General features: G+C 48.2%; 2 protein-coding genes across 4 annotated transcripts in view; one reads left to right on the forward strand and one right to left on the reverse strand.

Moving 5' to 3' along the window:
• The window catches only part of MACROD1 (mono-ADP ribosylhydrolase 1), a 251,221-nt gene that overhangs the window by 199,494 nt on the left and 23,958 nt on the right, over positions 1-27,769 (reverse strand). The window lies entirely within an intron of this gene.
• FLRT1 (fibronectin leucine rich transmembrane protein 1) lies at positions 14,224-27,669 on the forward strand. The gene is made up of 3 exons (XM_070950322.1): positions 14,224-14,481; positions 15,326-16,946; positions 27,500-27,669. Exons 1-3 carry the CDS (start codon positions 14,239-14,241, stop codon positions 27,667-27,669), a joined length of 2,034 nt encoding a protein of 677 aa, XP_070806423.1. The 5' UTR covers positions 14,224-14,238.

Genomic DNA, 27,769 nt, shown 5'->3' on the forward strand with positions numbered 1-27,769 from the left:
CGTCTTTAAGGCGAACCAGTGGTCAAAAGCGTCCCAATTTTGATCAGCTGACCATGGGGCTACTCGCTATTGCCAACGGTCGTAAGTGTGGGAAATGGTCAGGAGTCGCTTTTTCCAGTGCTATTGTTAACTTCAAATGCTCACTAAAATGAACTGTTGTATATATATCGAGGACTATTGCATTTTTTTTATTCAGTTTGGTTTGTTCCTTCCCTCTTCACGGTGCCAGAGGTGGGTTTTTCAGCACGTTTTGACCAGTTCTGGAGAACCGGTAGCGGAAATTTTGAGTAGTTCGGAGAACCGGTAGTAAAAATTCTGACTGGCCCAGCAGCCCCCATCTATTCTCTGCCTCACAATTCCCAGCTGATCAGGAGGAAATGGGGATTTTGCAGTCTCCTTCCCCTGGAGTGGGGTGGGAATGGAGATTTTACAGTATCCTTCCCTTGCCACGCCCACCAAGCCATGCCATGCCACACCCACAAGCCACACCCACAGAACCGGTAGTAAAAAATTTTGAAACCCACCACTAGTGTATTCCCCGCCTGAATAGTGCAAAAAACAAGACAGCTCTATAAAGATTGTTTTTGCTTTCCAAAACACACTTGGAATATTGCATTCAGTTTTGGTCGCCATGATGTAGAAAAGATGTTGAGACTCTAGAAAGAGTGCAGAGAAAAGCAACAAAGATGATTAGGGAACTGGAGGCTAAAACATACGAAGAACGGTTGCAAGAACTGCGTATGTCTAGTTTGATGAAAAAGAAGGACTAGGGGAGACATGATGGCAGTCTTCCAATATCTCAGGGGTTGCCACAAAGAAGAGGGAGTCAAGCTATTCTCCAAAGCACCTGAGGGCAGGAGAAGAAGCAATGGATGGAAATTAATCAAGAAGAGAAGCAACCTAGAACTAAGGAGAAATTTCCTGTTAGAACAATTAATCAGTGGAACAACTTGCTACCAGAAGTTGTGAATGCTCCAACACTGGAAGTTTTTAAGAAGAGATTGGACAGTCATTTGTCTAGAATAATATAGGATCTTCTGCTAAAAGAGGGGGTTGGACTAGAAGACCTCCAAGGTATCTTTCAACCCTGTTATTCAGTTGCCCCACTGCTAATGTGAGCCCAAACCAGAGAGTGCAAAATTTGGATGCTCTCCTGTCCATTTCTGGTCAGCCTCTGAGCCTCGCTTAAGACCAGCACACCTGTCCTCTGTCCACACACATATCGGAGCCCTTCCTGCTGCCTGGCAGCTGTTGCCAACTATTAGGCTCCCTTGCCAATGCTTTGAAGGCCAAAATTCAGCCCCTTCTCCCATCCTGATGCAATCCACAGACGCTGGGGAACCTTTCGCCCGCATCTGTACGGCACAAGCGCGCCAAACAAGGAGCGGAAGGGAAAGGATGCAGGGCTTTGCAGGTGTCCTTCAGCCAGCTTGGCTAATGATGAAAGATGGTGAAAGATCTTACATCACCCGCTCCGAGCCACGATTGCCTGTTCTCACTGGGGCCTCTCACCCTCTCGGGTACCGTTCCCCTCGCATGGAGATGCCAAGCCTCGGAGGCTGTCGGATGCAGCCCTTGGATGACATCCATCTTCGCTCATCGGAGGGTGTTATTGGTCCAGTTAAACAGCTGTGCTCCTTGCGCACATCTGGGCTGCCTTTCTTGTTGCCAGAGGTAGTGGATCCTCCTCTTCGCGCACAGAGCAGCCACGGAAATGCTGCTTCCAGAGCATGGGCTTCCTGTTGGCGCCGCTGTCGTCGCTAGACAGTCTCTTTAAGACCGCCAGCCCCGCCGCCCGTAAAGAGTCGCCCCTACTGCTGAGGGGCGGCTTGAAAAACTCCACGTTCTTGAGGAAACGGGAGGAGAGCCGGCGAGACCAGGTAGAGCCCCCTGCGAAGTCCCCAGACTGTCTTTTTTGCTTCTGGGGAGGAAGCAGGGTGAGGCTCCCTATCCAGCTCGCCGAAGCTCCGGACTCTGGAGACAACTCTGATTTTAATTGGTTTTAATTAGATTCTTCTTTTATCATTGTCAGGCAACATGATTTTTTTATTATCACGATCAGGCAACTCAGCTTGGATCATCAGAGGCATTTAAAAGAAAAAATGCCTCTGCCGATCAGGCAACTCAGCTGGGATCGTCAGAGCCTTTTGAAAGCATTTTTTTACAACCTCTTCGCCGAAGAAGTTATAGAAAAAATGGTTTTAAAAGTAAAAAAAAAATTGACCACGTCCACCCAGTCACATTTCCCCGCCCCCACCAAGCCACGCCCACAGAACCGGTAGTAACAAATTTTAGATTTCATCACTGCCTGTGTCTTATATTTTTTTTTAACCCCGAAATAAGCACATGGCCTTATTTTCGGGGAGGTCTTATTATTTTGGGGCGCGTGGAGCAAGACGGGGCTCCTCTTGCCATCTTACCCGATTTCCAGCTCTGTCTCCCTAACCCTAACCAGAGGAAATGGCGGGGACCGGCTGCGCATGTGGTTAAAATATTTTCAGGGAGGGCTTATTTTCGGGTGAGGGCTTATTTTTGGGAGAGGGTTTATTTTCAGGGAAACGCGGTAGGCTCAGTCCCCTTCACAGCCTTGTAAGTTTGATCCAGCTAGCGTCGGAGTTGTGGGGTGGAGAAGAGAGCATAAACGGGGCAAAGGGAATTGGAAAAGGGGGGGCCAATCGGTAGCAACCCACCGAAGCCGGGATGCGGCATGCATTTCTAATTTTGGCATTCTAAGCCAGCCAAAGTGGAAGATCAGATAACAGAAGCGAGTCTGCAGCAGGCAACGATAGTAGACAGAACTGAATTAATGCATACCAATTGAGACCCAAAGGAATACTTGCCAGAAATGTGTTATTTTAAACATTCAGAATAGACTCATCTGAAATAAATCCTGTCTCTTCACCCCCTCCGCCCCCTCACTCCACTGGGCCCGCTCCCCACTGAATTGGGTGCCAATCACACATCTGACATCACCCCACGAAGGCAGAATGCAGGGGGGGGCGGGGATATGCAGATGAGGGGGGCGAGGCAGCCTGTAAAAAATTTGGAATAAACCAGATTTGTGCATCGGGTTTTTTTATTCCTCCCCCTCGCACCTGCTAGCTAGTTTTGTTTATTTGACTTGCAAAGTGGATAGCCTGCCTTGCATTTTGGAAGAAGCCAAATCTGACTCAACGCCCGTTATTAGGGGAAGTAAACATGGAATCGGGCCGCTTTTCAGATCAGGCAATCGAAACATTAAAGGGAAAGGGAGAAGGGAAGGCTGTGGCTGATGGTTAAAGCAGATGCTGGGAATCTTGCATCGAGGCAAACCATGGCATTTTTGTTTGGTTTCAAGCTGGGTGGCGCCATCTCATTTAACCACGGTTAAACAAAGGCTTAATGCACTGGGTTATCCAACCAGCATTTGAGTTTGGTTTCGGGGAGCCCCTAGACTCTGGAGCAATGGGGGTCTTTTGCCCAAGACATCTGGAAGATGCCACAGTGGGAAAGTCATCCTAAATCAATGTTTCTTAGCAGTGGCACACTTGAAGGTGAGTGGACTTCAACTCCCAGAATTCCAGCTGGCTGGGGAATTCTGGGAGTTAAAGTCCACCAGGGGTGAAATCCAGCAGGTTCTGACAGGTTCTAGAGAACCGGTAGTGGAAATTTTGAGTAGTTCGGAGAACCGGCAAATATCACCTCTGGCTGGCGCCAGAGTGGGGCGGGAATGGGGATTTTGCAGTATCCTTCCCCTGGAGTGGGGTGAGAATCAGTGGTGGGTTTCAAAAATTTTTACTACCGGTTCTGCGGGTGTGGCTTGGTGGGCGTGACATGACTTGGTGGGCATGGCAGGGGAAGGATACTGTAAAATCTCCATTCCCTCCCCAATCCAGGGGAAGGTTACTGCAAAATCCCCATTTCCTTCTGATCCGCTGGGACTCGGGAGGCAGAGAATAGATGGGGGCGGGGCCAGTCAGAGGTGCTATTTACCGGTTCTCCGAACTACTCAAAATTTCCTCTACCGATTCTCCAGAACTGGTCAGAATCTGCTGGATTTCACCCCTGGTGGACTTCAACTCCCAGAATTCCTCAGCCAGCTGGAATTCTGGGAGTTGAAGTCCACTCACCTTCAAGTGGCCACTTCCCTCAGAAGTGGGGAGGGAATGAAGATTTTGCAGTATCCAGTAGCCACGCCCACCAAGCCACGCCCACAGAACCAGTAGTAAAAAAAAAATTGAATTCCACCACTGAAGTCCACCTACCTTCAGGTGGCCAAGTTGATAAACACTGTCCTAAATAAACATTATTTGGGAGACCCGGTTGCATTTGAGTGATAATCTTGTGTCCCCCCCAAAAAAAGCCCTGAGGAAGTTTGGGGCCAAGGTAAAAAGCACCCCAAAATTCACGTGCACTCAAGTTTTATAGCTTATAGAGCCGTGGATTGGATTCGGGCCCCTTTAATGGGGACCGCATTCAGAGGCGCAAGCGATGCGCTCCAAGGGCCACACCCGAGATGTCAGCCCCCCTTCCTCACTCCCAGAAGGTGGCTACAACCGAAGACACATCTCTCGCGCTGGCTGCACGCCGCCATCACACATTTCCCGCCACCGCCTTAGCAACAGGCAGTTTTGCTAGTTTTAATCAGCTCGAAAACTCTCGCTGCATAATTGGCGCCCGTGTGGAAGAGAAGTTGGTACCGATTGATTCCCCAGAGGTGGATGGAGGGGCACGCGGGTGAGAGCTGCGGCGTGCTTGCCTTTCCCCTTTCATTCCGTCTTTAATTTATGGGTGCATTTCATGCGCTCCTTTCCTCCATACCTCAACGGGTATTTACAGGTGGTCCTTGAGTTACGACTGAGGCTCACAGATGCGGCCACCAAAAGAAGGAACATTCTGGTGTTCCTTGACTTACAGGTTTGATTTACGACCGCAGCGGAGCCCAGTATTTCTGTTGCTCGGCGAGATGGTTAGGTGGCTTGTTGTGCCCCATTTTACGACCTTTCTTGACACCGTTGTTAAGGGAATCACTGCAGTTGTTAAGTTAGTAACGTAGCTGTCCGGTCTAGCTTGCCCATTGACTTGGCTTGCCAGAAGTTCGCAAAAGGGGAACATGTGACCCCAGGACAACGCAAGTGTCATAAATACAAGCCAGTGGCTAAGCGTCCGAATTTTGATCATGTGACCACGGGGATGCTGCAAAGGTCATAAGTGTGAGAAACAGTCCAAAGTCACTTTTTTTCAGCGCCCTTGTAACTTCGAACGGTCACTAAACAAAACGATGGTAAGTCGAGGACTACCTGTATCTTGCATGAAGCAATACAGACCTGCTGTCACATTCACCTCTGTGTGGAGTAATATCCCCTTCCTCTAAGCCAGGGGTCTGCAACCTTAAACACTCAAAGAGCCATTTGGACCCATTTCGCACAGAAAAGAAAACACCGGGGGCCACAAAAACCCTTCCCGTGCCTGACTATTTCTTGAGCGGCCACAAAACTAGCATATGTAGTTGAATTAAATGTTCTGTTTTCTTCTGAAACTTTTCTTTTCTTGGATTTATCCATGGTTGGCCTACCGGGGGTTGAAAAGCTCAATAAATCGCGTGCCGGCGGGTATCACACATTGGCAGTTGCGACGCATATTTTGAGCCGCAACAGAGGGGTGAAAGAGCCACATGCGACTCCAGAGCCGCAGGTTGCTGACCCCTGCTCTAAGGTAAAGATAAAGGTTCCCCTCGCGCATACGTGTTAGTCGTTCCTGACTCTAGGGGGCGGTGCTCCATCTCCATTTCAAAGCCAAAGAGCCAGCGCTGTCCGAAGACATCTCTGTGGTCATGTGGCCAGCATGACCCAACGCCAAAGGCGCACAGAAAACGCTGTTCCCTTCCCACCAAAGGTGGTCCCTATTTTTCTACTTGAATTTTTTACCTGCTTTCAAACTGCTAGGTTGGCAGAAGCTGGGACAAGGAACGGGAGCTCACCCCATTACGTGGCACTAGGGATTCGAACCGCTGAACTGCCGGCCTTTCGATCGACAAGCTCGGCGTCTTAGCCACTGAGCCACCGCGTCCCTTTCCTCTACCTCCCCTCCAAATCATTCATTTTTCTCTTGTCGCTGATGGGAGGAGAGGACGCGCCGCAAGGCAATTTATTGTATAGTGCAATACTAATGCAATATTGGGTTTTCGTTTCAATTGTGTAGAATGCGAAGGATGGGTGCTTGTGTTTTATTTTTATAGCTATAATGTACACTGAAGATGGCATTTAATTTCGTTGTACGAGGTGCAATGACAATAAAGTAAACGAAACTATTCGTGCGTCGCTGACCCATATCGGAATAAGAGCCAAACCCGTAGAGACCGTAGGAAAATGGCATTGTGCTGGCTTGCAGACTTTATCTGGTTCAGCAAGGGCTCTGATTTTGTGGGGAAGGATCCTTATATACAGGTAGTCCTCGATTTATCAACCATTTGTTTAGCGATGGTTCGAAATTACAGCGGGCACTGAAAAAAAAGAGAGACTTACAGCCAGTCTGGAGTTTGGAGGCTTTCCAAGAAGAAATTGGGACTGCCATTTGTCAGAGATGGTATAGGGTCTCCTGCTTGGGTGCGGGGTAGGACTAGATGACCTACAAGGTCCCTTCCAACTCTGTTCATATGGAAATAATCAGTCCTCACAATAAAAACCCCTGCAGCATCTCCACGGTCGTGTGATCCCCAAAAAATTTGGGGGGGGGTTGTGTTTAGCAACTCACATATATTTATGATTATTACAGGGTCACATGATCACCATTTTGGACCTTCCCAGGTGGGGGGAGGAGCCAGATTCGCTTAACGACTATATGATTTACTTAACAACAGCAGCGATTCATTTATGGCAAAAAAAAAAAAAAAAAAACCAACAAGGTTATAAAATTGGGCGAGACTCCCTTGATAACTGCCTTGCTTAAGCAATGGAAATTGGGCTGCTGGGGGTTCGGGAGAATCTCTAGCTAAGATTCTGTGCAGTTTGAGAACCCCCAAATCCCACTCCTGGCTGGCCCTGCCCACCCCGCCCCTCCCACCCATTTTGGATGCAGGTAAGTGCAGGGCGCGCGCGGAGGCTCAGGGAGGACGAAAAATGGGCCTACCGGAAGTTCGGGCCTCCGGAGCCTGGGGAGGCCATTTTCGCCCTCCCAGAGGCTCGAGGAAAGCCTTCGGAGCCTGGGGAGGGCAAAAATGCTCCCCCTCCGCCATGGTGCAGGAGGCCGACTACGTCACGCCCACCATAGCCACGCCCACCCAGCAACTGGGCAGAGAACCCCTTGCTAGCATTTTTTAAGCCCACCGCCGGTCGTAAGTCGAGGACTACCTGTATAATTTTCTTAGCGGATAACGAAACCTGAACCGGGAACGGCGGCAGAGGGATTTAAAATTTAAAATAGCGATTTTTAAAAGCTTCTTGGCTTGACTTTGTGGGAAAACGCCCTGCATAGAAACCCCAGAAAGAAGCTCCGTTTTGTACAACTCTCTAAACAAGGTCAGTTAAAAGGCTTAAGAAGCATCAGATGAACAATATCCAAACCTCGGTTAGTTTTAAAGTGCGGGTGGGTAGGGGGAAACGGGGAACGGTGGGGAGGGGGTTGTTTCATGTAGAATGCAGCCCGTTCCATATTTATTATTCAAACCGGGAAACCGGAATAATCGCAATCATTCTCAACCTGCCTTTAGGAACCCGGGCCGTTCGTGCCTGTCAAGGCTCTTGAGATCTGACATTCTCTGGAAGATGCCATCTGAATAGCTGTGATGTTTAAAAAAAAAAATTGGAGGGAGCAGGGGCGGGGGACGGACGAACGACAAGACTGATTTACGGCAATTTGGGAAGTTTTGAAGCAGGCGCTGTGATCTCGCAGGGGGGCTGATTGTCGCTAGATACGCCGCTGCGGTTACCCAGAGATGGAAAAACCCGCGCCCGGTTGGGTCCCTTTCTTTCATTGGCGGTCGCAAAACATTGGACCATGAAGAATTTATAAGGCCGGGGATGGTTAAAGTCGCGGGCCCCCCACTCCTTTAAAAAAAAAAAAAAAGCAGCAGGAGAGGCAGCAGGTGGCAGATAGGAAACTGCTGGTGGGGGTGGGGGGCCCGAAGGAGGTGGGGCAGGGAGGAAAAAAAAAAGGGAAAGGAAAAAAGGAAGGGAGGCATATGATGGAGGAAATGGTATGCATAATGAAGCGGAGGCAAGGAAGCGATTTAATAGGCATGGGCCCAGCAAGACAGCTTGCCGACTCAAATCTTCCATGAAAAGAGCCTTGTAAAGATAGATAGATAGATAGATAGATAGATAGATAGATAGATAGATAGATAGATAGATAGATAGATATAGATGAGAGAGAGAGATGAGAGAAAAAGATGATAGATAGATAGATAGATAGATAGATAGATAGATAGATAGATAGATAGATAGATGAGAGAGAGGTGAGAGAATTGATAGATGATAGACAGACAGACACAGATAGATAGATAGATAGATAGATAGATAGATGATAGATAGATAGATAGATAGATAGATAGATAGATAGATAGATAGATAGATAGATAGATATAGATGAGAGAGATGATAAAGATATAGATATAGATATATAGATATAGATATATATAGATATAGATATAGATATATAGATATATAGATATAGACTAGCTGGACGCCCGTGCTTCGCTACGAAACTATGTGCTCGGGCTTGATAAATTGACACTTGCAGCCTGAAACGTAATGTAGAATGTGTAACTCCGTAGCATCAGAGTGTGTTAATATAATGCAACTGGCAGTTGGAACAGAGGGGGAGTAGAATGTCCCAGCCGGCAGCATCCATCGGTATTCATCTGACTAGCATCCTGCCAGTGTGTGAGAGTGTTGAGGGGTGTTTGGAAACTCAAAGAGTATTTGCTGTGTGAGCAAGGAGGAGGCAGGAAGGAGGCTGGGTGTGGCTTAGCTCAACTGTTCTGTAGTAAAGCTGCTTGCTGCTGTGAAAGTAAAACTGAAAGTGAAACTCCTCTCCTCTGCTTATGTTTTGCATTTGGAACAGATTTCTTTTGAGGTGGGGGGGGAGTAGAACTCCTTAGCATCAGAGTGTGTTAATAATATAGGAAATACTAATGCTCTGATGGTTTTTTCGAAAAATCCTTTCTTAGTGAGCACCTAAGAAGCCAAGAGGAAGATACTCAACCAAAGTTAAAAGGGATGCACGGGAAACCTTGTAAAGCTTAAAATCTTGGGGGAAAAAATGAGCTGTCCGATTTTCCAACAAGATAAACAGGACCAGACGTTAAACGCTGGGAGGGTTAGGGAGAAAAGCCGGAGAAGAAGCTTGGAAAAATGGCTGAAATTAAGGAAAGAGAGTAAAACTGTAGTCCTTGGCTTACAACAGTTTGTTTAGTGACCATTCAAAGTTACGACAGCACTGAAAAAAAGTGACTTAAGACTGCTTTTCGCAACTTACGACGGTTGCAGCATCCCTGTGGTCGTGTGATCAAAATTCGGCCGCTTGGCAACGGATTCATACTTATGTCCGTTGCAACGTCCCGGGATTACGTGATCCCCCCTCTTGTGACCTTCTGACCAGCAAAGCCACTTAACAACCGTGTTATTCACTTAACAAATGCAACAATTTCCCTTAACAACGGTGGCAAGCAAGGTTGCAAAACGGGGCAAAGCTCGCGCCACAACTGTCTTGCGCTTAGCAACAGAAACGGTTGTCGTAAGTCGAGGACTATCTGTGCTGTAGCAAAGCTGCTGCTTCTGAATTCTGAGCCTGTTCCAAGGAGCTAGAACCAGATACGACTCGGAGATTTCATTCTGCATTTCTCACCTAGGAGCCAGAAATTTTAAGACGTCCAGTTTCATTCCTTAAAACGTTGCGGTTATGGGGTTAAAAGTCACGATCAACAGTTTATTACAGAGGTGGGCAACGATGGCCCTTTTATGGCTTGTGGACTTCAATTCCCAGAATGTTACTGTTACTGTTACTAACAAATCACATCCTTGGATGGCACAAGGCTACTTCTGGTTGTTTTTCCCATTAAACCAACATTGTCTGTTAAGATCTTGGTTAGAAGAGGGAAGCCTTCATTCTAGGTGTGATGACCTGGTTCCAGAGGTGAGTTTCATCAGGTTCTGACCAGTTCTGGAGAACCGGTAGCGGAAATTTTGAGTAGTTCGGAGAACTGGTAGTAAAAATTCTGATTGGCCCCGCCCCCATCTATTCTCTGCCTCTCGAGTCCCAGCTGATCGGGAGGAAATGGGGATTTTGCAGTAACCTTTCCCTGGAGCGGGGTGGGAGTTTATTTTTATTTACTTTAATTAGTCATATTTCTATGCCGCCCACTCTCCGAGGACTCTGGGCGACTTACACCAAAGACAGTATACTAAATAGCATATTGCCCCCTAACAATCTGGGTCCTCATTTGACCCACCTCGGAAGGATGGAAGGCCGAGTCAACCTTGAGCCGGTGAGATTTGATCCTCTGGTCTGCTGAACTAGCAGTCAGCTGAAGTAGCTGCAGTACTGCACTCTAACCCCTGCGCCACCTCGGCTCATTGGGGAGGGAATGGAGATTTTGCAGTATCCTTCCCCTGCCACGCCCACCAAGGCACGCCACACCCACAGAACTGGTAGTAAAAAATTTTTTTGAAACCAACCACTACCTGGTTCCTTGTGTGTTTATAAAACAGCCAATAGAAAACTATCAAGTGTTCACAACTTTTAAGACTTGTGGACTTCAACTCCCCAGAATTCCCCAGTCAGCTGTGCTGGCTGGGGAATTCTGGGAGTTGAAGTCCAGATCTTTTTTTTAAAGTTGCTACGGTTGAAAAAAAAAATCTGCTTTTTTTTTTTGGTTTTCATCAATGCCACCTGCCCTGGCATTTGCGAACCAAAGACCCTCAAGAATATTTGAAGGAAGTCCAGCTGTTTGGGCACCAAGCCCTGTGTCCCCCCCGCCTCCCCGGGGTGCAGTCAGCCAGATGGGGCTGGCCAAGGTGACCGATGGATTTTTATTGCTTGGAAACTTATGTCCAAGGCTTGACAGCTGCTCAGTGGCTCCTGTTTCTTGCATTTGGGATTGTTTTGAACTTGCAAAAAAGAGGCTCCAACAAAAGAGGCTCCTGGCATCTGGATTTTGTGGGATGTTTTAAGAAAAAAGACGGACGGGGGATGTCGGATTTGGAAAAGCTTTACAGGGGATAGAATGGGAGAATTAGACCAGTTTAAATCCTACAAGTGTAATTGAAGTTGGCCGCATAAAGATTCCTTATACCAGTGATGGTTAACCTTTTCTTCCTTGGGTGCCAGAAGCATGCACGCGCGCTATTGTGCGTGCCAATACCCATAATGTAATGCTCGTCCCACGTACGCAACCCCCTGCGCATGTGTGCACATCACTACAGGGATGCTGCAACGGTCGTTACGTGTGTGAAAAAACGGCCGTTAAGTCACTTTTTTCAGTGCCGTTGTAACTTTGCTCACTAAATGAATGGATGTAAGTCGAGGACTACCTCTATAAAGAAATCGGATGCCCTCCTGACAGGTTGGACTTTAATTCCCCCGTCACAGTAGCTTGGAATCCAGCCCGGATGGAAACGGGGAAGTTAACAGATTAAGAGTTGGAAGGGACATTGTTGGTCATCTAGTCCAACCCCCTGCCCAAGCAGGAGACCTTACACCATTTCTGACCGATGGCAGTCCAGTCTCTTCTTGAAAGCCTCCAGGGATGAAGCTCCCACAACTTCCGAAGGCAACGTCTGTTCCATGGGTTGATTGTTCTCACTGTCAGAAAATTCCTCCTTATTTCCAGGTTGAATCTCTGCTTGATCACTTTCCATCCATTATTCCTTGTCTGGCCTTCGGGTGCTTTGGAAAATAGCTGGACCCCCTTCCTCCTCTCTGGGGCAGCCCCTCAAATATTGGAAGATGCTATCCTGTCTCCCCTGGTCCTTCTCTTCACTAGCTTCAGTAAACTTATTTCAGATAAGTGGCTCTTCTTAAATACCTCCAGTGATGGAGCTCCCACAACTTCTGGTAGCAAGCAGTTCCACTGGCTAATGGAATTTTCCGTCAGGAAATTTCTCCTTATTTCCAGGTTGAATCTTTCCATCCATCGTTCTCCGGGTGGCCTCAAAAGTCCCCAACTAATTCTAGGAATTTAACAAGCGTCCAGAATATTTGCTGACCTTTTGTGGGTAGAGGGAGGGACGGCTTTGATTAAACTCCCAATTACGCCCCCCACCCCCCCACCCCCAAAGGAAGCATTCGTGCTGCATAAGCAGTCTTGAAAAGGTGAGTACAGGGGATGGGGTGTCTCCGGGAGGTCGGGCACCGAACAGGGTGAGCAAGATGGCAGGCGGGGATGCAGGTTCCAATTACGCCTATTGTCTTGCGAGATGTGTGCATTTACCGAATCAGGGGCCTTTTGTTTCCAGCCGCCTCTGAAAGAGCAGCGAAATGGAGAGTCTGCCTATCAGAGACAATCCGAGCAGGCAGAGAGGCGGGGGGGGGGGCGGAAAATCTTGCCTCAAATTGAATGCTTGGCAGGTCTCTCTGTATGTGTGTGTGTGAATTCTGGTTGAATTCAATTTTAATTTGACCGGTATTCGTTCAGGGAAAGGGCTGGGTGTTTACATTGTGCCAAGCCATGGATTAATGTATTTATTTATTTGTAAAAATTTACTAGCCGCCCATCTCGCCGCACGGTAAAACTCTGGGCGGCTCAAAATTAGTATTAAAAGATAAAACCGCATCGTTTATAAATACAATACTATAAATCAGTGGTGGGTTTCCAAATTTTTTTTACTACTGTGGGTGTGGCCTGGTGGGCGTGGCATGGCTTGTTGGGCATGGCAGGGGAAGGATACTGTAAAATCTCCATTCCCACCCCACTCCAGGGGAAGGATACTGCAAAATCCCCATTTCCTCCCAATCAGCTGGGACTTGGGAGGCAGATAATAGATGGGGGCAGAATTTTTACTACCGGTTCTCCGAACTACTCAAAATTTCCGCTACCGGTTCTTCAGAACTGGTCAGAACCTGCTGAAACCCACCTCTGCTATAAATACTATAAAATCAACTTAGCTAAAATGATGGGGGCAGGGAATATGATGGGGGGGGGAGAAGGGGAGTGGTCTGTTTTAATCAATCAACTACATCCAACATGAAGCTCCTTCGTTGGCACCCCCAAGCCAACGGGCAAAAGCCAGGACTTTAAGCTCTCTCAAGAAGGTTGGAGCTGACCTCACTTAATGGTTCACTGAAGATCCTGAAGTGAGATTGACTTATCTTGCATCTCAGAGCTTGGGTTCCCATAGCCGCAGGGTGCTTTAGCACAGTGCCTGAACCCAGCTAGAGCAGGGGTCCCCAACAGGGGTGGGCTTCAAAAATTTTAGCAAGGGGTTCTCTGCCCGGTTGCTGGGAGGGTGTGGCCATGGTGGGCGTGGCCTAGTCGGCCTCCTCCACCATGACCGGGGTGGTGGTGGTGGTGGTGGTTTGCTCTCCCCGGGCTCCGGAGGCTTTTCTCGAGCCTCCGGGAGGGCGAAAACAGCCTCCCCAGGCTCCGAAGGTCCTCTGGAGGCCAGAAACGGGCTTCCTGAACTTTCGGTAGGCCTGTTTTTCACCCTCCCCAAGCTTCCGTATGTGCCTTGCACTTACCCGCATCCAAAATGAGCCGCGTGCGGACTCCGGGGAGGGGAGGAGAGGGGTGGGCGGGGCCAGCCAGTAGTGGGATTTGGAGGTTCTCCGAACTGCACAGAATCTTAGCTAGAGGTTCCCCCGAACCCCTGCGAATCCCCAGCAGCCCACCCCTGGGCCCCAACCCCTGGGCCGCAGTCCACTACGGGGCCTTGACCTGTCCGGAACCGAGCCAGAGAAGTGGTAGGTGAGCCCATGAACATCCCCATTTGCGTGATCGGCATGCGTGTCTGCCCGCCGCTCGTGCAAATAGACCTGTGGGCATGTGCGCACATGCCCATCGCCCATGCACGGCCATCCCTTCTCACTCCACCCCACCCCCACCAGTCCACAAAGCCAGAAAGGTTGGGGAACTCTGAGGTATTCTTGTTTTCCCTCTTCCCCGTGATCTCCCAAAGACAATCTAGGGCTAAACATAGAAACTTGACTCTTCCTGCAGGTCCAAAAGGCTTCACCCTGGGACGGCCAAAGGCACCGGGCGCCATGGCGACGGCGTCGCCGACAGCCGCCGTGGTGACCGCCACCGTGGTGACCACGGCGGCCGCCATGGACTTGCGCGACTGGATCTTCCTTTGCTACGGGCTGGTGGCCTTTTTGAGTGAGGTGATCGACAGCACGACCTGCCCTTCCGTCTGCCGGTGCGACAACGGTTTCATCTACTGCAACGACCGGGGCCTCACCTCCATCCCGGCTGACATTCCGGATGATGCCACCACCCTCTATCTACAGAATAATCAGATCAATAACGCGGGGATCCCTTCTAGTTTGAAGAAGAAACTCAACGTTCAGGTGAGCTGGACGAGAGGGGACGAGGTGAAGAAGGAGGTTTAGGGGGCAATAATGATTCGGTTTCTGAGGGGCCGTTGGTGCTCTCTGAGCTTGGTGGTTTTCCTGCAGACCTTTCATGACCCAACTAGGTAACATCATCAGTGGTAGAAGGGAGTGCAGTTGGAGGAGGAGAACGACCGTGGTCTTTAGCACTCTCTGAGCTTGGTGGTTTCCTTGCAAATGTTTCATGAGCCAATTAGGTAACTTCATCAGTGCTAGAACGGAGTGGCGTTAATGGAGGGGAAGGAGAAGGAGAACAAAGAGGAGGAGAAAGAGAAGGACTGTGGGGTCCTTAGTGCCCTCTGAGCTTGGTGGTTTTCCTGCAGACATTTCATGACCCAACTAGGTAACATCATCAATGCTGAATGGAGTGGAATTTGCTCTCATTTTCTATACCAGTGGCTTGCCCTGTCAGTTGTGGTGGTGGTGGGGTATTCTTGGTGGTTCCACAATTGGGCTGTGGTTTACTGTTAGCTTGCTTGTCTGAGTTGGTAGTTTCTTGACTGGGATATCGGTGGCATTTTATTGGGGTGTGTTAATCTCATGAGCAGAGACTTAACACCAAGATTAACACTGGACCAACAACCAGGAATCAGTTCTCAAGAGTGGAGAGACAGAATGCTAGAGGCCTTCCGCTCTATCTCCCCGCAAATTTCACTTCTAAAAACAAGATTAGCTTTGGACAATCTAGAACCCTGCTTATTTCTAACTCAGGAACACTCAAGTCAAGTTTTCTAAATTGGGTGGCCTATAATCTTCTCCCTTTCCACCATACTGAATGTCCGATTCCTTTGATTCCTGGCAGGTCATCTACCTCTACGAAAATGATCTGGACGAGTTCCCCATCAACCTGCCCCGCTCGCTGAAGGAGCTGCATCTGCAGGACAACAACGTGCGTACTATCGCCCGGGACTCCCTGGCCAGGATCCCTCTGCTGGAGAAGCTACACTTGGATGACAATTCCGTCTCCACCGTCAGCATCGAAGACGACGCCTTCGCCGACAGCACCCGCCTCAAGCTGCTCTTCCTTTCCCGCAACCATCTCAGCAGCATCCCTTCCGGGCTGCCACGCACCCTGGAGGAACTTCGCTTGGATGACAACCGCATCTCCACCATTCCCCTCCACGCCTTCAAAGGCCTCAACAGCTTGCGGCGTTTGGTGCTGGATGGCAACCTGCTCGCCAACCAGCGCATCGCAGACGACACGTTCAGCCGCCTGCAGAACCTAAGCGAGCTCTCGCTGGTGCGCAACTCTCTGGCGGCCCCGCCGCTCAACCTGCCCAGCGCCCACCTGCAGAAGCTGTACCTGCAGGACAACGCCATCAGCCACATCCCGTACAACACCCTTTCCAAGATGAGGGAGCTGGAGAAGCTTGACCTGTCCAACAACAACCTGACCACCCTGCCCAAGGGCCTCTTTGATGACCTGGACAGCCTGTCTCAGCTCCTGCTGAGAAACAACCCGTGGTACTGCAGCTGTAACCTCATGTGGCTGAGGGACTGGGTCAAGGCCCGAGCAGCGGTGGTCAATGTCAGAGGACTGATGTGCCAAGGGCCTGACCGGGTCAGAGGGATGGCCATCAAAGACATCACCAACGAGATGGACGAGTGCTTTGAAGTCAGCCAGCAGAGTAACTCGGCGGTGGCGGCCAAAACGACAGCCAGCAATGCTGCCGTCACAACCCCGCAGGGCTCCCTCTTCACCCTCAAAGCCAAACGCCCGGGCATCCAGCTGCCCGATTCCAACATCGACTATCCGATGGCCACCGGGTCAGGAGCCAAAACGCTGGTGCTGAACGTCAAACCGCTGACCGCTGACAGCATCCGCATCAGCTGGAAGGCGTCCCTCCCGGCGGCCTCTTTCCGCCTCAGCTGGTTGCGCCTGGGCCACAGCCCGGCCGTCGGCTCCATCACCGAGACGCTGGTGCAAGGCGACAAGACCGAGTACCTCCTGACTGCCCTGGAGCCCAAATCCACCTACATCATTTGCATGGTCACCATGGAGACGGGCAACACCTACATCCCTGACGAGAGTCCCGTGTGCGCCAAAGCCGAGACAGCCGACGTGTACAGTCCCACCACCACCCTCAACCACGAGCAAAACCTGGACCCCATGGCTGGGCTGCCCCTTGCGGGGATTATCGGCGGGGCGGTGGCCTTGGTCTTCCTCTTCCTGGTCATGGCCGCCATTTGCTGGTACGTCCACCGGACTGGGGAGCTCCTGACGCGCGAGCGAGGCAGCCGGAAGAAGGACGACTACATGGAGTCGGGCACCAAGAAAGACAACTCCATCTTGGAGATCCGAGGGCCTGGATTGCAAATGATCCCCATCAACCCTCACCGGGCGAAGGAAGAGTACGTCATCCACACCATATTCCCTTCCAACGGAACCAGCCTTTACAAAAGTACCCACACAATTGGCTACGGCACAACTCGGGGATACAGAGAAGGGGGCATCCCAGATGTAGACTACGCCTATACATGATGCAAAGGTTTTCCCCTCCTTCCAGATGCATCGTGTCGCCCCCCCCCTCTCGCGCCCACACTCCACACTCCTCCATTTTTACCCCCTTCCCAATCTCTCTCTCTCACACACACACACACAAACACACAAACACACACGGAGATGCACATGCACACAGGTTTGGGTTTGGATCGGTTCTTTGATTTGGGTGGTTTCATATTTTTATTTTTATTTTTATTTTTTTTGCCGAGAAGGAAAAGAAACGGCGAAACACGGACTTTATATTTTCCGAGCCAAACCCGCTGGAACCGAAGGGGAGGGGAAGGGGAAGCGAATTTTACAAACCAACCTTATTTTGTAGGGGAGGGGAAGAAAAACAAAAACAAAAAAACCACACAGCGTACACAAAAGCAAGTTTTGAAAAGTAGATACGGAGGGGGACAAAAAGACCTAATTTATATTTAATATGCCAGATTTAAAAAAAACAAAGAAATGAAAAAGGAGCGATCGGGAGGAACAATCGTGAAAGAACGTTTGGTTTTATTGGGGTTTCGTGGTGGGCCTTTTTTCCCTGCGAGGGGGTAGTGGGGAACAAGGGGGAAGATTCTAGAGGAAGGCAGAAACGACATTGAGGATCAAAAAAAAAAAAAAAGAAAATTGCTACCTGTTTATCTTTCTTCCTGTGTAAATCTTCTATTTTGTTCAGGGGTTAGATTATAAAAAAAAGAAGAAGAAGAAGAAGAAGAAGAAATATCGACACCCTTGTCATGATGGCTAAAGTGTCAACTGTCTTGGAGGATGTGTGGGAACATCGTTCTTGTTTTGCACCCCATAATTCTGCTTTCCTTACAGGTTCTGGATTTATTGTGCAAAATCCGAGAAACAATACAGTTCCGGGGAGGTTCTGCCCCCCCCCTATTTTTCTCTGGGGGGGGGGAGTCCTGAAAAGCCGCTCTTTGTCACAACTCCGAGAACCTTCTCGCTGTGTTCTTCTGGTCAACGCGGCTTTGCAGATAAAGCTCTCCATCGTTACCTCCTTCTCACACCCAGCTATCTCTTGGGACAGTTATTCGAGACTCGTAGGAATAAACTCACTGTGTAGCTCTTGAGTTTTTAGCAAAAAAAAAAAAAAAAAACAACGAAAACGAAAAAAAAAGAAAGAAACTGATGTGTGAAGATGGGACAGGCCAGCAGCGTCTTCCAACCAGCAAGATAATCAAACCTTCCATGGGGGGGTGGGGGGGGGAGATGAGGGGCTCTGAATTCCCAACGAATCTCAGGTTCACAGGTGAATGGTTTTCAAGATGTTAAGGAAAGGGGGAGAGGAAGTGGGGGTTTTGTGGTCCAAAGCCTTTGGCGTCCGCTCAAAAGACCAGCCAGGTTGTTCTCGTTGCAGTTTCCCAGGATGGTTCAAAAGTTTTAACCTCAGTATTCTCTAACTTGGGGAGGGATTTAAAGAAGTCCTAATTGTAGATCTAGAGATCCCTGATAGTTGCTGTAATCTCCAGGCTACCTGAACTGCAAGGATCCAGTCTCTTCCATCCAACTTTGGGACTCGTCAAACCGAACGTCACAGCCACTTTCTCCCCTTTGAAGTTCTCGCGTTAGGAAGAGGAGCTTCAGGCGAGGGGAAACCCCACCTGTGGCTGCCATTTTCTCAATTGTACCACCCAATTTGGACCTCTCTCGGATTCAGGGCAGGGGCTCGTTGTTTTTTTTTTCTCCAGAGCGAATCCAGAGGCTCCAAAAAAAAAATAAAAATGCAGAATTACTGTAGGAAAAAAAAGATCAAGAAGCTGAAAAACCGGTTAGATTCAAAACAACTGGCCATCTTGGGAAGGGTGAGGCTGGGGGGAAGTGCTTTGTAATGCGGTTGCAGTGAGGAAGATGCTGGAATTGGGGAAGTTGAGAGCGATGGATTAAATAGCAATCCAAGATTCAGAGTTATCTGTCAACACTTAGCGGAATAAGGGAAGGGACCTTGGAAGTCTTCTAGTCCAACTCTCCTGCCCAAGCAGGAAACTCTGCTGGCGAACCGTGATGGCGAACCTGTGGCATGCAAAGCCCTCTCTGTGGGCACATGCGCTGTCGCCAGCTGCTCTTCTGCTTTTTGGCACGCCAGCCAGCTGGTCTTCGTGGCCGCCGGAGCACCGGACATCTGCAAGGCTCTTGAGTTTGGGCTTCTAGCATTGCCGGGGGAGATTTTTAGTTGTGCAGAGGTGGCCAAGGACAATTAGGGAGGAGCATGGAAAGCCAAGGCTAAAACAGGCTGATGGACTGCTGCTCTGAGTCACTGTAGGGACTGACCTTGGTTCTGACTAAGCCCCAAGATGGCCTTTCCTGATCTACAGGTGGTCCTCGACTTACGACCACAAGGGAGCCCCACATTTCTGCTGCCGAGTGAGACGCGCGTTGGGTTTTTGCTCCGTTTCACCACTTTTCTTGCCGCCGCGGTTAAGGGAGTCGCCGCAGGTGTTAAGGTAGTCACACGGCTGTTAAGCGAATCTGGCTTCCCCGTTGACTTGGCTGGTCAGAAGGGTCGCAAAAGGGGATCGCGTGACCCTGCGACCATCGTAAAGATGAGTCCGTTGCCAAGTTTCTGAATTTCGATCATGTGACCGTGGGGGGGGACGCTGAAACGGTCGTTCAGTGTGAAAAACGGTCCTAAGTCACTTTTCCCAGTGCCATTGTAACTTCGAACGGTCACGAAATGAATTGTCGTAAGTCGAGGACTACTTATACTATCTCCAGATGTTTTCAGATGGGGCTTACACTCAGCATTCCTAGCGCGCCTGGCCAAATTCTCGAGATGTATAACCCAACATATCCAGAAAGTTAGAAATGGCTGGTAGAAAGCAGTGAGGGGAGAAAGGACAGATAGAGAGAAACCAAGCGAGAGAGAGAGAGAGATTTTGAATGAAGGACAAAATGACCACTGCGGTCTCAATGAAAAGGGATTCTTTCGCCATCTCTCCCCCCCCCCACCTTCCCACTCGGAAAATAATAATGCAATGCATAAATGAGAATTGGCAGAGAAAAATGCCAAGGGCACCCATTGAAATCAAAGGCCCCATGGAAAGGGAAGACTGTCGTACAGTTTCCAGCCAAGTTTTTGGGGCAAATGAGGACCGCTCATTTCTACAGGAAATGGGTACCACAAAGGTCGTTTCCAGGCAGACGTGGGTTGAAGGCCCCTGTCAGCCTTCCCACGTGTCCACGGATGGTGGCATCTAACCAGCTTGCAAAAAAAGGTGGCTCTAAAATAATCAGCGCTCCCTTGACAAATTAAATCCAATTAAGGTGTCATTTAAAAACACACAGCCTGTGGGAGGAGGAAGAGGGAACACCCTTGGGTGAATACAAGGCTTTTCAAAACCCTCCCTTAAATTTCAAGTCAGTGGAATTAAGTAGCTGAGTGGAGACTGAGAGGCAATAAAATCTGGGTTGGGAAGGAAACTTTTCCCCTGAGAATTGCCTTCGTCACAAGGCTTCCCTGACAGGCTGATATTCCCAAATAGTGACAACTGTTCTGGGGAGGAGAGGAAAAACAACCACCTCCACAAAAATGTTAAGCACCGTTTGAAAAATTTAAAGTGACTTGGAAGGGAAGAGAGGGAAAAAAACCCACAAAAATTCAACTGATGGGGGGGATATAATGGGAAAACAAGCATTTGGGCCCCATCTGCTCCTCAGGGGAGGGGGGTGCGCCTCTGTCTCCCTCGATCACAATTGCCCACGTTCAGAAAATGAGGAGAGGTCCAAAGGCAGCTTTAGCGGACGCCTACATCGATTTCCCCTCTTCAATTTGCAATGCTTTGTGTATGACTAGGACAGGAGCCTCCAAACTTGGCAATTTTAAGACTTGTGGACTTCGACATCCGGAATTCTCCAGCGAGCTGGGGAATTCTGGGCGTTGAAAGTCCACAAGTCTTAAAGTTACCAAGTTTGGAGACCCCTGGTAGGACTCCAATGGGCTCCTGGTAGCTTATAATATTCCTTCTGCAATTTTTTTCCAAAGGCAATTGGGCTTTTCTTGTTTTGTTTTTTTTCTTTGAAAACATTTCCCTTGTCATCTAAGAAGCTTCTTCCATTCTAACTGGTGGGGAATGGAAGGGTGTATGTATGTATGTATGTATGTATGTATGTATGTATGTATGTATGTATGTATGTATTTTTCTCTCAGCCAGGTTTTTTCCTACGTAAATCAAGATCTTTATACAGCCATAACTCAGTGAAATCCCATTCACTAGTTTCTAGGCTTTTTCAGACATCAAACCAGCATTTTGCTGTCTATTGGGAGACTAAAGTCTTAGTCTATCTTAGTCTCCCTTTAGTCTCCCTACGTTTAGTCTCCCTCCCTATGTTTTTCTTTTAGCCAGGTTTCTCCTACGTAACCAAGATTTTTCTTTCTACGTCCCTAGCTCAGTGGAGTCACATCCACTCGATTCTGGGCTTTTTTTCCCCAGAATTTGGAAATATATATATATTTCCAAAGGAGGAAAAAAAAACCCAAGAAAGTTCAGTTGCCTTTTCGAAAAAAAACACCTTTGGGACAAGCATAACCTGAACCGGGAGGGTCTCTAAACTTGGCCACTTTCAGACTTGTGGACTTCAACTCCCAGAATTCCTCTGGCTGGGGGATTCTGGGAATTGAAGTCCATCCATCTTAAAAGCGGCCAAGGTTTGAGAAATACCGCTGTAAAAAAGACAGGTATCCATTCACCGCCTTGCCAAGCCAATGATTCGGTTTTCAAGATGTAAGCAGCCCTCACCCCCACCCCCCAAAATAATGTGGGTGAAGAAGATGAAGGAATCCAGGGAAGTTCTATCAGGAAGAAGAGGAGGCTGGGTTGTTTTAAACACCCTTGGTGAGGAAAACACACAAACAAGCTGAGAGGAGGAGGATGGAGAAGAAATGGCTGCAGGCTAACTAATATTTATCCGCTAAGCATCGCTTTGCATAATCAAGGCCTGGGACCTAAGGTGCTGCTCTCACCTCCTGCGAAGTGTAATTTTATTAAGTGCTTAAACTCCGTACCCGGCACTTCACAAACAGAGATAATGTGAGCAGGCTCTTGGGGAGCTGGCGTTTAGCACAAGGCAAAGTCGAAATAAAATAAAATAAAATAAAATCTAAAAAAAACCCCTCCAACCCATGCTTCCCCTCCCCCCTCCAAAAATGCCTCTTCCTCTCTCTCATTAATTCAGGTGATTTGACAAGGTGCTGGTATACGCCGGTGTTGGCCGTGGCAAGCGATTTTGCAGCTCGGCTTGTAAAGTTTGCATTTTTATTTATTTTTGTTTTGAAAACAGCAAGCTAGAGAAAAAAAAGCCCCGGGGGCATCCAGAGGAATGAAAACATGCCTTTTGTGCCCAACCTTCAGGGATAGCTGCATTTGAACCAAGATCAAGTTTTTTTACCAACCAATTATTTTTTTTATTAGGGCTACTACCGCTCTCAGCATCTGTTGGCTAAGTTAGCTGGAGCTGAAAGGAGTCTGATTGGGAGGGCGTCACAGACCTGGATCAGGCAAAACATCCAATGGTTCCTTATTTCCCGGAGCAAGATACAGGTAGTCCTTAACTTACAACCCATTCGTTTAGTGACCGAAGTTACAACGGCACTAAAAGAAAAGAAAAAAGTGACTTAGGACCATTTTCCACCTTTACGACTGTCGCCCGTCACGTGATCCAAATTCAACCACTTGGCAAACAACTGGCTCGTAGTTATGACGGTTGCAGTGTCTCCGGGGGGGGGAAGGTCACGTGATCCCTTTTTGTGACTTTCTGACAAGCCAAGTCAAATGGGGGAAGCCCGATTCACTTAAGGACGCTTAAATTAACACCTGCAGCGATTCCCTTAACAACTGTGGCAAGAAAGGTCGTAAAATGGGCGGGGGGGGAGGAAACTCGCCGAACGACTGTCTTGCTTAGCGACAGAAATGTTGGGCTTAGTTGTGGTCATAAGTCGAGGACTGCCTGCACCCTTGACGTGAGGAACGAACAGGTTCCCCACAAACTTTGATTTAGAGAAGAGAAACTGAGGCAGGGGTACCCAGCGGAGTTGGGAAGACACAGAGAGGGAGGCAGGAAATCCAAAGGAGAGGGTGAGCGGGATGGGAGAGGGCGGGTGTCCTTATTAAAAAGCCCCCCCCACCCTTTTGCAATCTGAATATTTCAAACATCCCCAGTAACCCTGGCCGACGCTCACCAGTTTGCCCTGTCCGTCCCCATCAAAGTGAGCAGCTATTTTAGGCTTCCTGCTGGCTTATAGTGGGAAAAGAAAATGAGAAAACAATGGACTCCCTTTTCCACCTGCTTGTCCAAGATAACATTTTTGGGAAGAGACAAAGCTGGAAAAATGCCTCCCGTTTCGCCTCCCACGTCTTCTTTTCCATTCGGACTTCTGCGCCCGAACAATTCGTTTCCCTTTCTTCCACCTTCTTGGCCCGTACCCCAAACTCCATTCTGCAAGTTTTAATCGGGGGGTCATAAAATGCACTCTTCCCCCCCCCACACAATGTCACTCCACCCCACGGACTGTCGATGCTCCAAAACCGTCTGTCCATCCATCAAACGTCCATCCACACACACAGAGAGAGAGAGATATGGCGATTCCAATAATGTGATCCCTGATGGCTGGTGACGAGCTAGCTTGTGATGGATGACTTGCCAATTAAAATAATAATTTAGGTCAGTCCGGTTTGTTGCTCTCCTCCCAAATGCCCTCTGAGGGCCGGGGATTATGGAAACTAGACTCCAGGGCCACAGGTTGAGGAAGTCCGCCCCAGCCTCTGATGTGTTTCTGTTCGCTCCTTGGCAAGGGTCTTATCGGTACTCGACAGGCAGGCTAAAATGTCTTTGTTCAAATGGGGTTTCAGTCCTGCGGCGTCAGCCTTTGGCACGGGATGGACGGTCTGCTTGACAAATGTCCTTTTTTTAAAAAATAAAAAAAAAATGTCACCTTTGGCTTTTCCAGCACATCCTTCTTGGCAAGCATTCGGCCTACCTCTCCACAGAAAAGAGAATCCAGGAGCTGTTTGCAACGGTTCAATTTCTTCTTTTTTTTTAAGGCTCAGGAGAAGCACAAAAGGTGGCATTTGCTGATCAGGGAAACGCAGAAGGGCGACGTCTGAAAATAGCAAGGGCTGCGACACGCAGGACTAGAAACTTGTCTCGAAAAAGGTGCAGAGATACACAGGAACGCTTCTGTGAGTCTCCGATCCTTGTAACCAAGCGTGACAGGTAGAGAAATTCGGTCTTGCCGCCCTATAACGTTCCATTAGGATGGTTGAGTTTTAATTTGGCCAGGAGTGGGTGAACTACAATTCCCAGCATCCCAGCATCCTTCTCTATGGGCCTTCCTTGCTGGATTTATTGGAAGTGGCCAACCGTGTTCACATCTGCAAGGACACCAGCTTCCCCTGAATGTCCAAAGCAGACTTCTAGCCCTTTCTCAACCTTGGGAACTTTTAAGATGGGTGGGCCAACTCCCAGAATTCCCCAGACTGGGGAATTCTGGGAGTTGAAATCCACTGATCTTAAAAGTTCCCAAGATGGTGAAACGCTGGATTCCTGTCTCGTAACGCTGATAAGATGTGGTAGACCAGCCCTTCCACTTAGCCTGTGATCATCTATCTTTTGAAAATGGATTTGGCCTGGTTTGAGCAGTCAATCTCTCCCCATATTCATCAGGTTCAGAAGGTCCAAGCCTTCCTCACTGTCTCCATAGCAGGTCCTCCCCCAGGGCACTCCTGGATATTGAGAAGGAGGGACTCAAAGGTCAGGCTGACTGTGTGACTCAGACCGGTAGTCCGACTGGTGCCTTTGAGGATGGAAACCATCTTCCAAGGGATCAACCATCCAGTGCCAGCAGCCAACGTGGTGGTGGCAGATGGAAGGAACCAGCGATAAGGAACAAAGAATGAAAGATGCTCTCTACAAGATAATGGTGGGGAAAGCCAAGGTTGGTGGCTTGCAGATCTTTGGCTTCTAGTTCAAAGCAACTTCTCTTGACCGCAAAGGGGCCCATCGTGGCATGGTTGATATAATCTGTCAAGTCAAAGGGTGCCCTTCCATTGGGCGGGATCTCCTTTCCTAGAGCTCCAGGGTCAGGTTGAGACAGAAAAAAAGGGGGAATGCTGAGGAACACCAACAGCTGGAGATGTTCTCCAACACAGACAGGACTAACCCAGTTTTTGTCCAAAATATCTGCACAGAACACTCCTGATTGCTGGTTGGTTGAATTCTACCCTTCTGGGAGGTATTTGACGATTGCCCGCGAGACGGTCACTCAAAGAATTCTCTGGATATGGCCTCAACTCCAAAGGGACCATCTCCATCTCCACCTTAGCTTCTTCAGCTGTCTTCTCATCCACCCTAGACAACCTAAGTGAACTGCGCACAGCCCTGCTGCGTGTTCTGGTGGGTGAAAATTCAAGCGTTGCCCAACCTGATGTTCCTTGGGTCATCTGAGACAACAAGTCCCAGAGTTCCAGGTTGTCCAGGAGTCCTTACCTTGGGGGAGAGATGCCTTTATTAGACCCACAGATGAACCTTCTGAAGCCAACTCATAAAGTTCCTATCGAGATGCGGCTGGTTGTGAGTTTCCCGGGAATTGGATTTACGGAAGCCAAGGCAGGTGCCCTGACTTCCAAGAAACGGAAAAAAGAGAGAGAACCATCGTTTTTTTCCCATCATCCCTGATTTGAGAACAGCGAAAGGTTTTCAGCAAAAAGTATAGACTTAGCCCCAACGAGCGGTGGAAATGGCGATAATGAGAGACTCCTGTTGAAAAGAGAGAGGACATCAGTGGCCACATGGGATTTAATCTAAAGGTTTTTTTTTTAAAAGCCTTTTGAAAAACTGTCTGGAATCACGGTTGGCCAGCATCATTTTTTTTTTTAAAAAAAAAGACAATTTGGGACATGGAAGCCTTGTCCCGCTCACCACTGCCTCTCTCTCGTTCCAGCTATTCTTGCACCAGTTCCCAAGCAGAGTCTCCATTCTGAACTCTCTACAGCCAAACTAAGGGTGTTTATTTTATTTTTCTGTTGAAAAAAAAACCCTCCTCACCCCTTCCTCTTTTCTTGACTTCAGAGAAACCAAAGTGCTCTCTTTGGCGCAACCTTTGGCCTCCTCCTCCTCCTCCTCCTCCTCTTCCTCCTCCTCGTTTTAGGTGCCTTGAAAATTTTCAAATGTTTAAAAAAAAAATATGAATGTCTCGCAAATTCTCTTAGTCCTTTTTTTCCTCTCCTCCGTTTTTCATAGAAAAACAAAAAAAAAAGTACAAGTTTAAAAAATTAATTATTAAAAATAAAGAAACAAAAAAAAAGCAAAGAGTTTTTCCTTATTTGGCGGGGTGGGGGTAGGGGGAATAAAATGGGGAAAAGTTTAATTTTGACAGCCAGTTTCATGATAGGACTAGGCACAAACTCAGGTGGCCTTCTGCTGGGAATTGGAAGTACCCAAATTTTGCTAGATTCATCCGTCATTATTTTAGACGGGTCACATTAAAACAAGCCCGTCCATCAAGATTTGTTATGTAAGCCATGATTGGTTGGGATGACACAGTACACTAAGCCACAAACCTGAATCTGTAAATCATGGTGCCTTGGTTCATACTTGATTTCGGCTGTGTGGACTTTGAAATCCCAGAATTCCATTACCAGCTTGACCATTGATAAGTATTCCGGAGATTGAAGGCCACACGCCAGGAAATGGCCAAGATTGGGAAATGCTGTTTTCTAACCATGAATGATTAAAAGTTGGTTGACTGCATTAACGCAACACATTGCGCAATAAATATTGGAACCACAATACCTGGGTTTGTAATAATAATAGTAATAATAATAATAATAATAATAATAATAATAATAATAATAATTTTATTGTCATTGTACATGTATACACAGTATACCCATACAATGAAATTCACTTAACACCCAAAGACCAGGTCCAACACACATAACAATCCCCAAACACACTCCCACCCACCACAAATTCCCCACCCCTAAACCACCCAAACATCCACACAACTGACCAAGTAATGCTGTCCAACAGCTCATCAATGGTGGCCCTTTACTTCATGGTTGAGTGCAATTATAGCTCTGGGATAAAAACTATTCAGAAGACATGTGGTTCCGAGTTTGAATTGTTCTGTATCTTCTGCCAGAAGGCAACAGTCCAAAAAGATTGTAAGCAGGATGGGAAGAGTCCCTGAGAATGTTATGCAACTTTCTCAAACAGCAAGATGCGAAGATGTCATCCAGGGCTGGTAGCTGGAGCCCGATGATATTCTGGGCAGTTTTAATAATTCTCTGTAGAGCTTTTTTGTCCGCTACAGAGCTGCCACCTTAATACCACCTTAATACCATTATTTAACCATGGCTTTCTGAGTAAATGCACACAGTATGCTAAATTGAGCTGGGGTGACCCTTCTGGACATCTATCTTCCTGAAATGCTGAACTATGATTCCTAACCAGGATTGTTACAATGATTGCTTCTTTTAACAGATTCATGTGAAATTATAGATCCCTGCAGAGGGAAGTCTAGCACCTCAGCAAGAAGCAGAAAAATTCTACCCCTGGTTCTTTTCCATGTCTCTTTAAACTCCGATCCTAGTCACCGGCAAGCCTCACGCTCCAATTATTTTACCGTAATTTGGGCCGAGTCCCCATTTTAAAGAGGTTGGGGCAGTGGATCTCAAGCTGAATTTTTAAAAAAGATCGTGACAGAGGCGAGATTTGAACCAGGACCTCCAGCCATCAGGCCCCGGAGGAGGA

Source organism: Pituophis catenifer, unplaced genomic scaffold (assembly GCF_029215685.1).
Source record: "Pituophis catenifer annectens isolate HBS135680 unplaced genomic scaffold, rPitCat1.0.hap2 SCAF_10, whole genome shotgun sequence".
Taxonomy (NCBI): Eukaryota; Metazoa; Chordata; class Lepidosauria; order Squamata; family Colubridae; genus Pituophis; species Pituophis catenifer.

What these genes read in the sequence shown, in the direction of transcription:
- FLRT1 (XM_070950322.1), top strand. Translation starts at nt 14,239, where the DNA reads ATGGACTTGCGCGACTGGATCTTCCTTTGCTACGGGCTGGTGGCCTTT. An exon ending in AGAAGAAACTCAACGTTCAG is followed by an intron (nt 14,482 to 15,325) that starts GTGAGCTGGACG and finishes GATTCCTGGCAG; the next exon opens with GTCATCTACCTCTACGAAAA. An exon ending in TACCCACACAATTGGCTACG is followed by an intron (nt 16,947 to 27,499) that starts GCACAACTCGGG and finishes TTCTTTTAACAG; the next exon opens with ATTCATGTGAAATTATAGAT.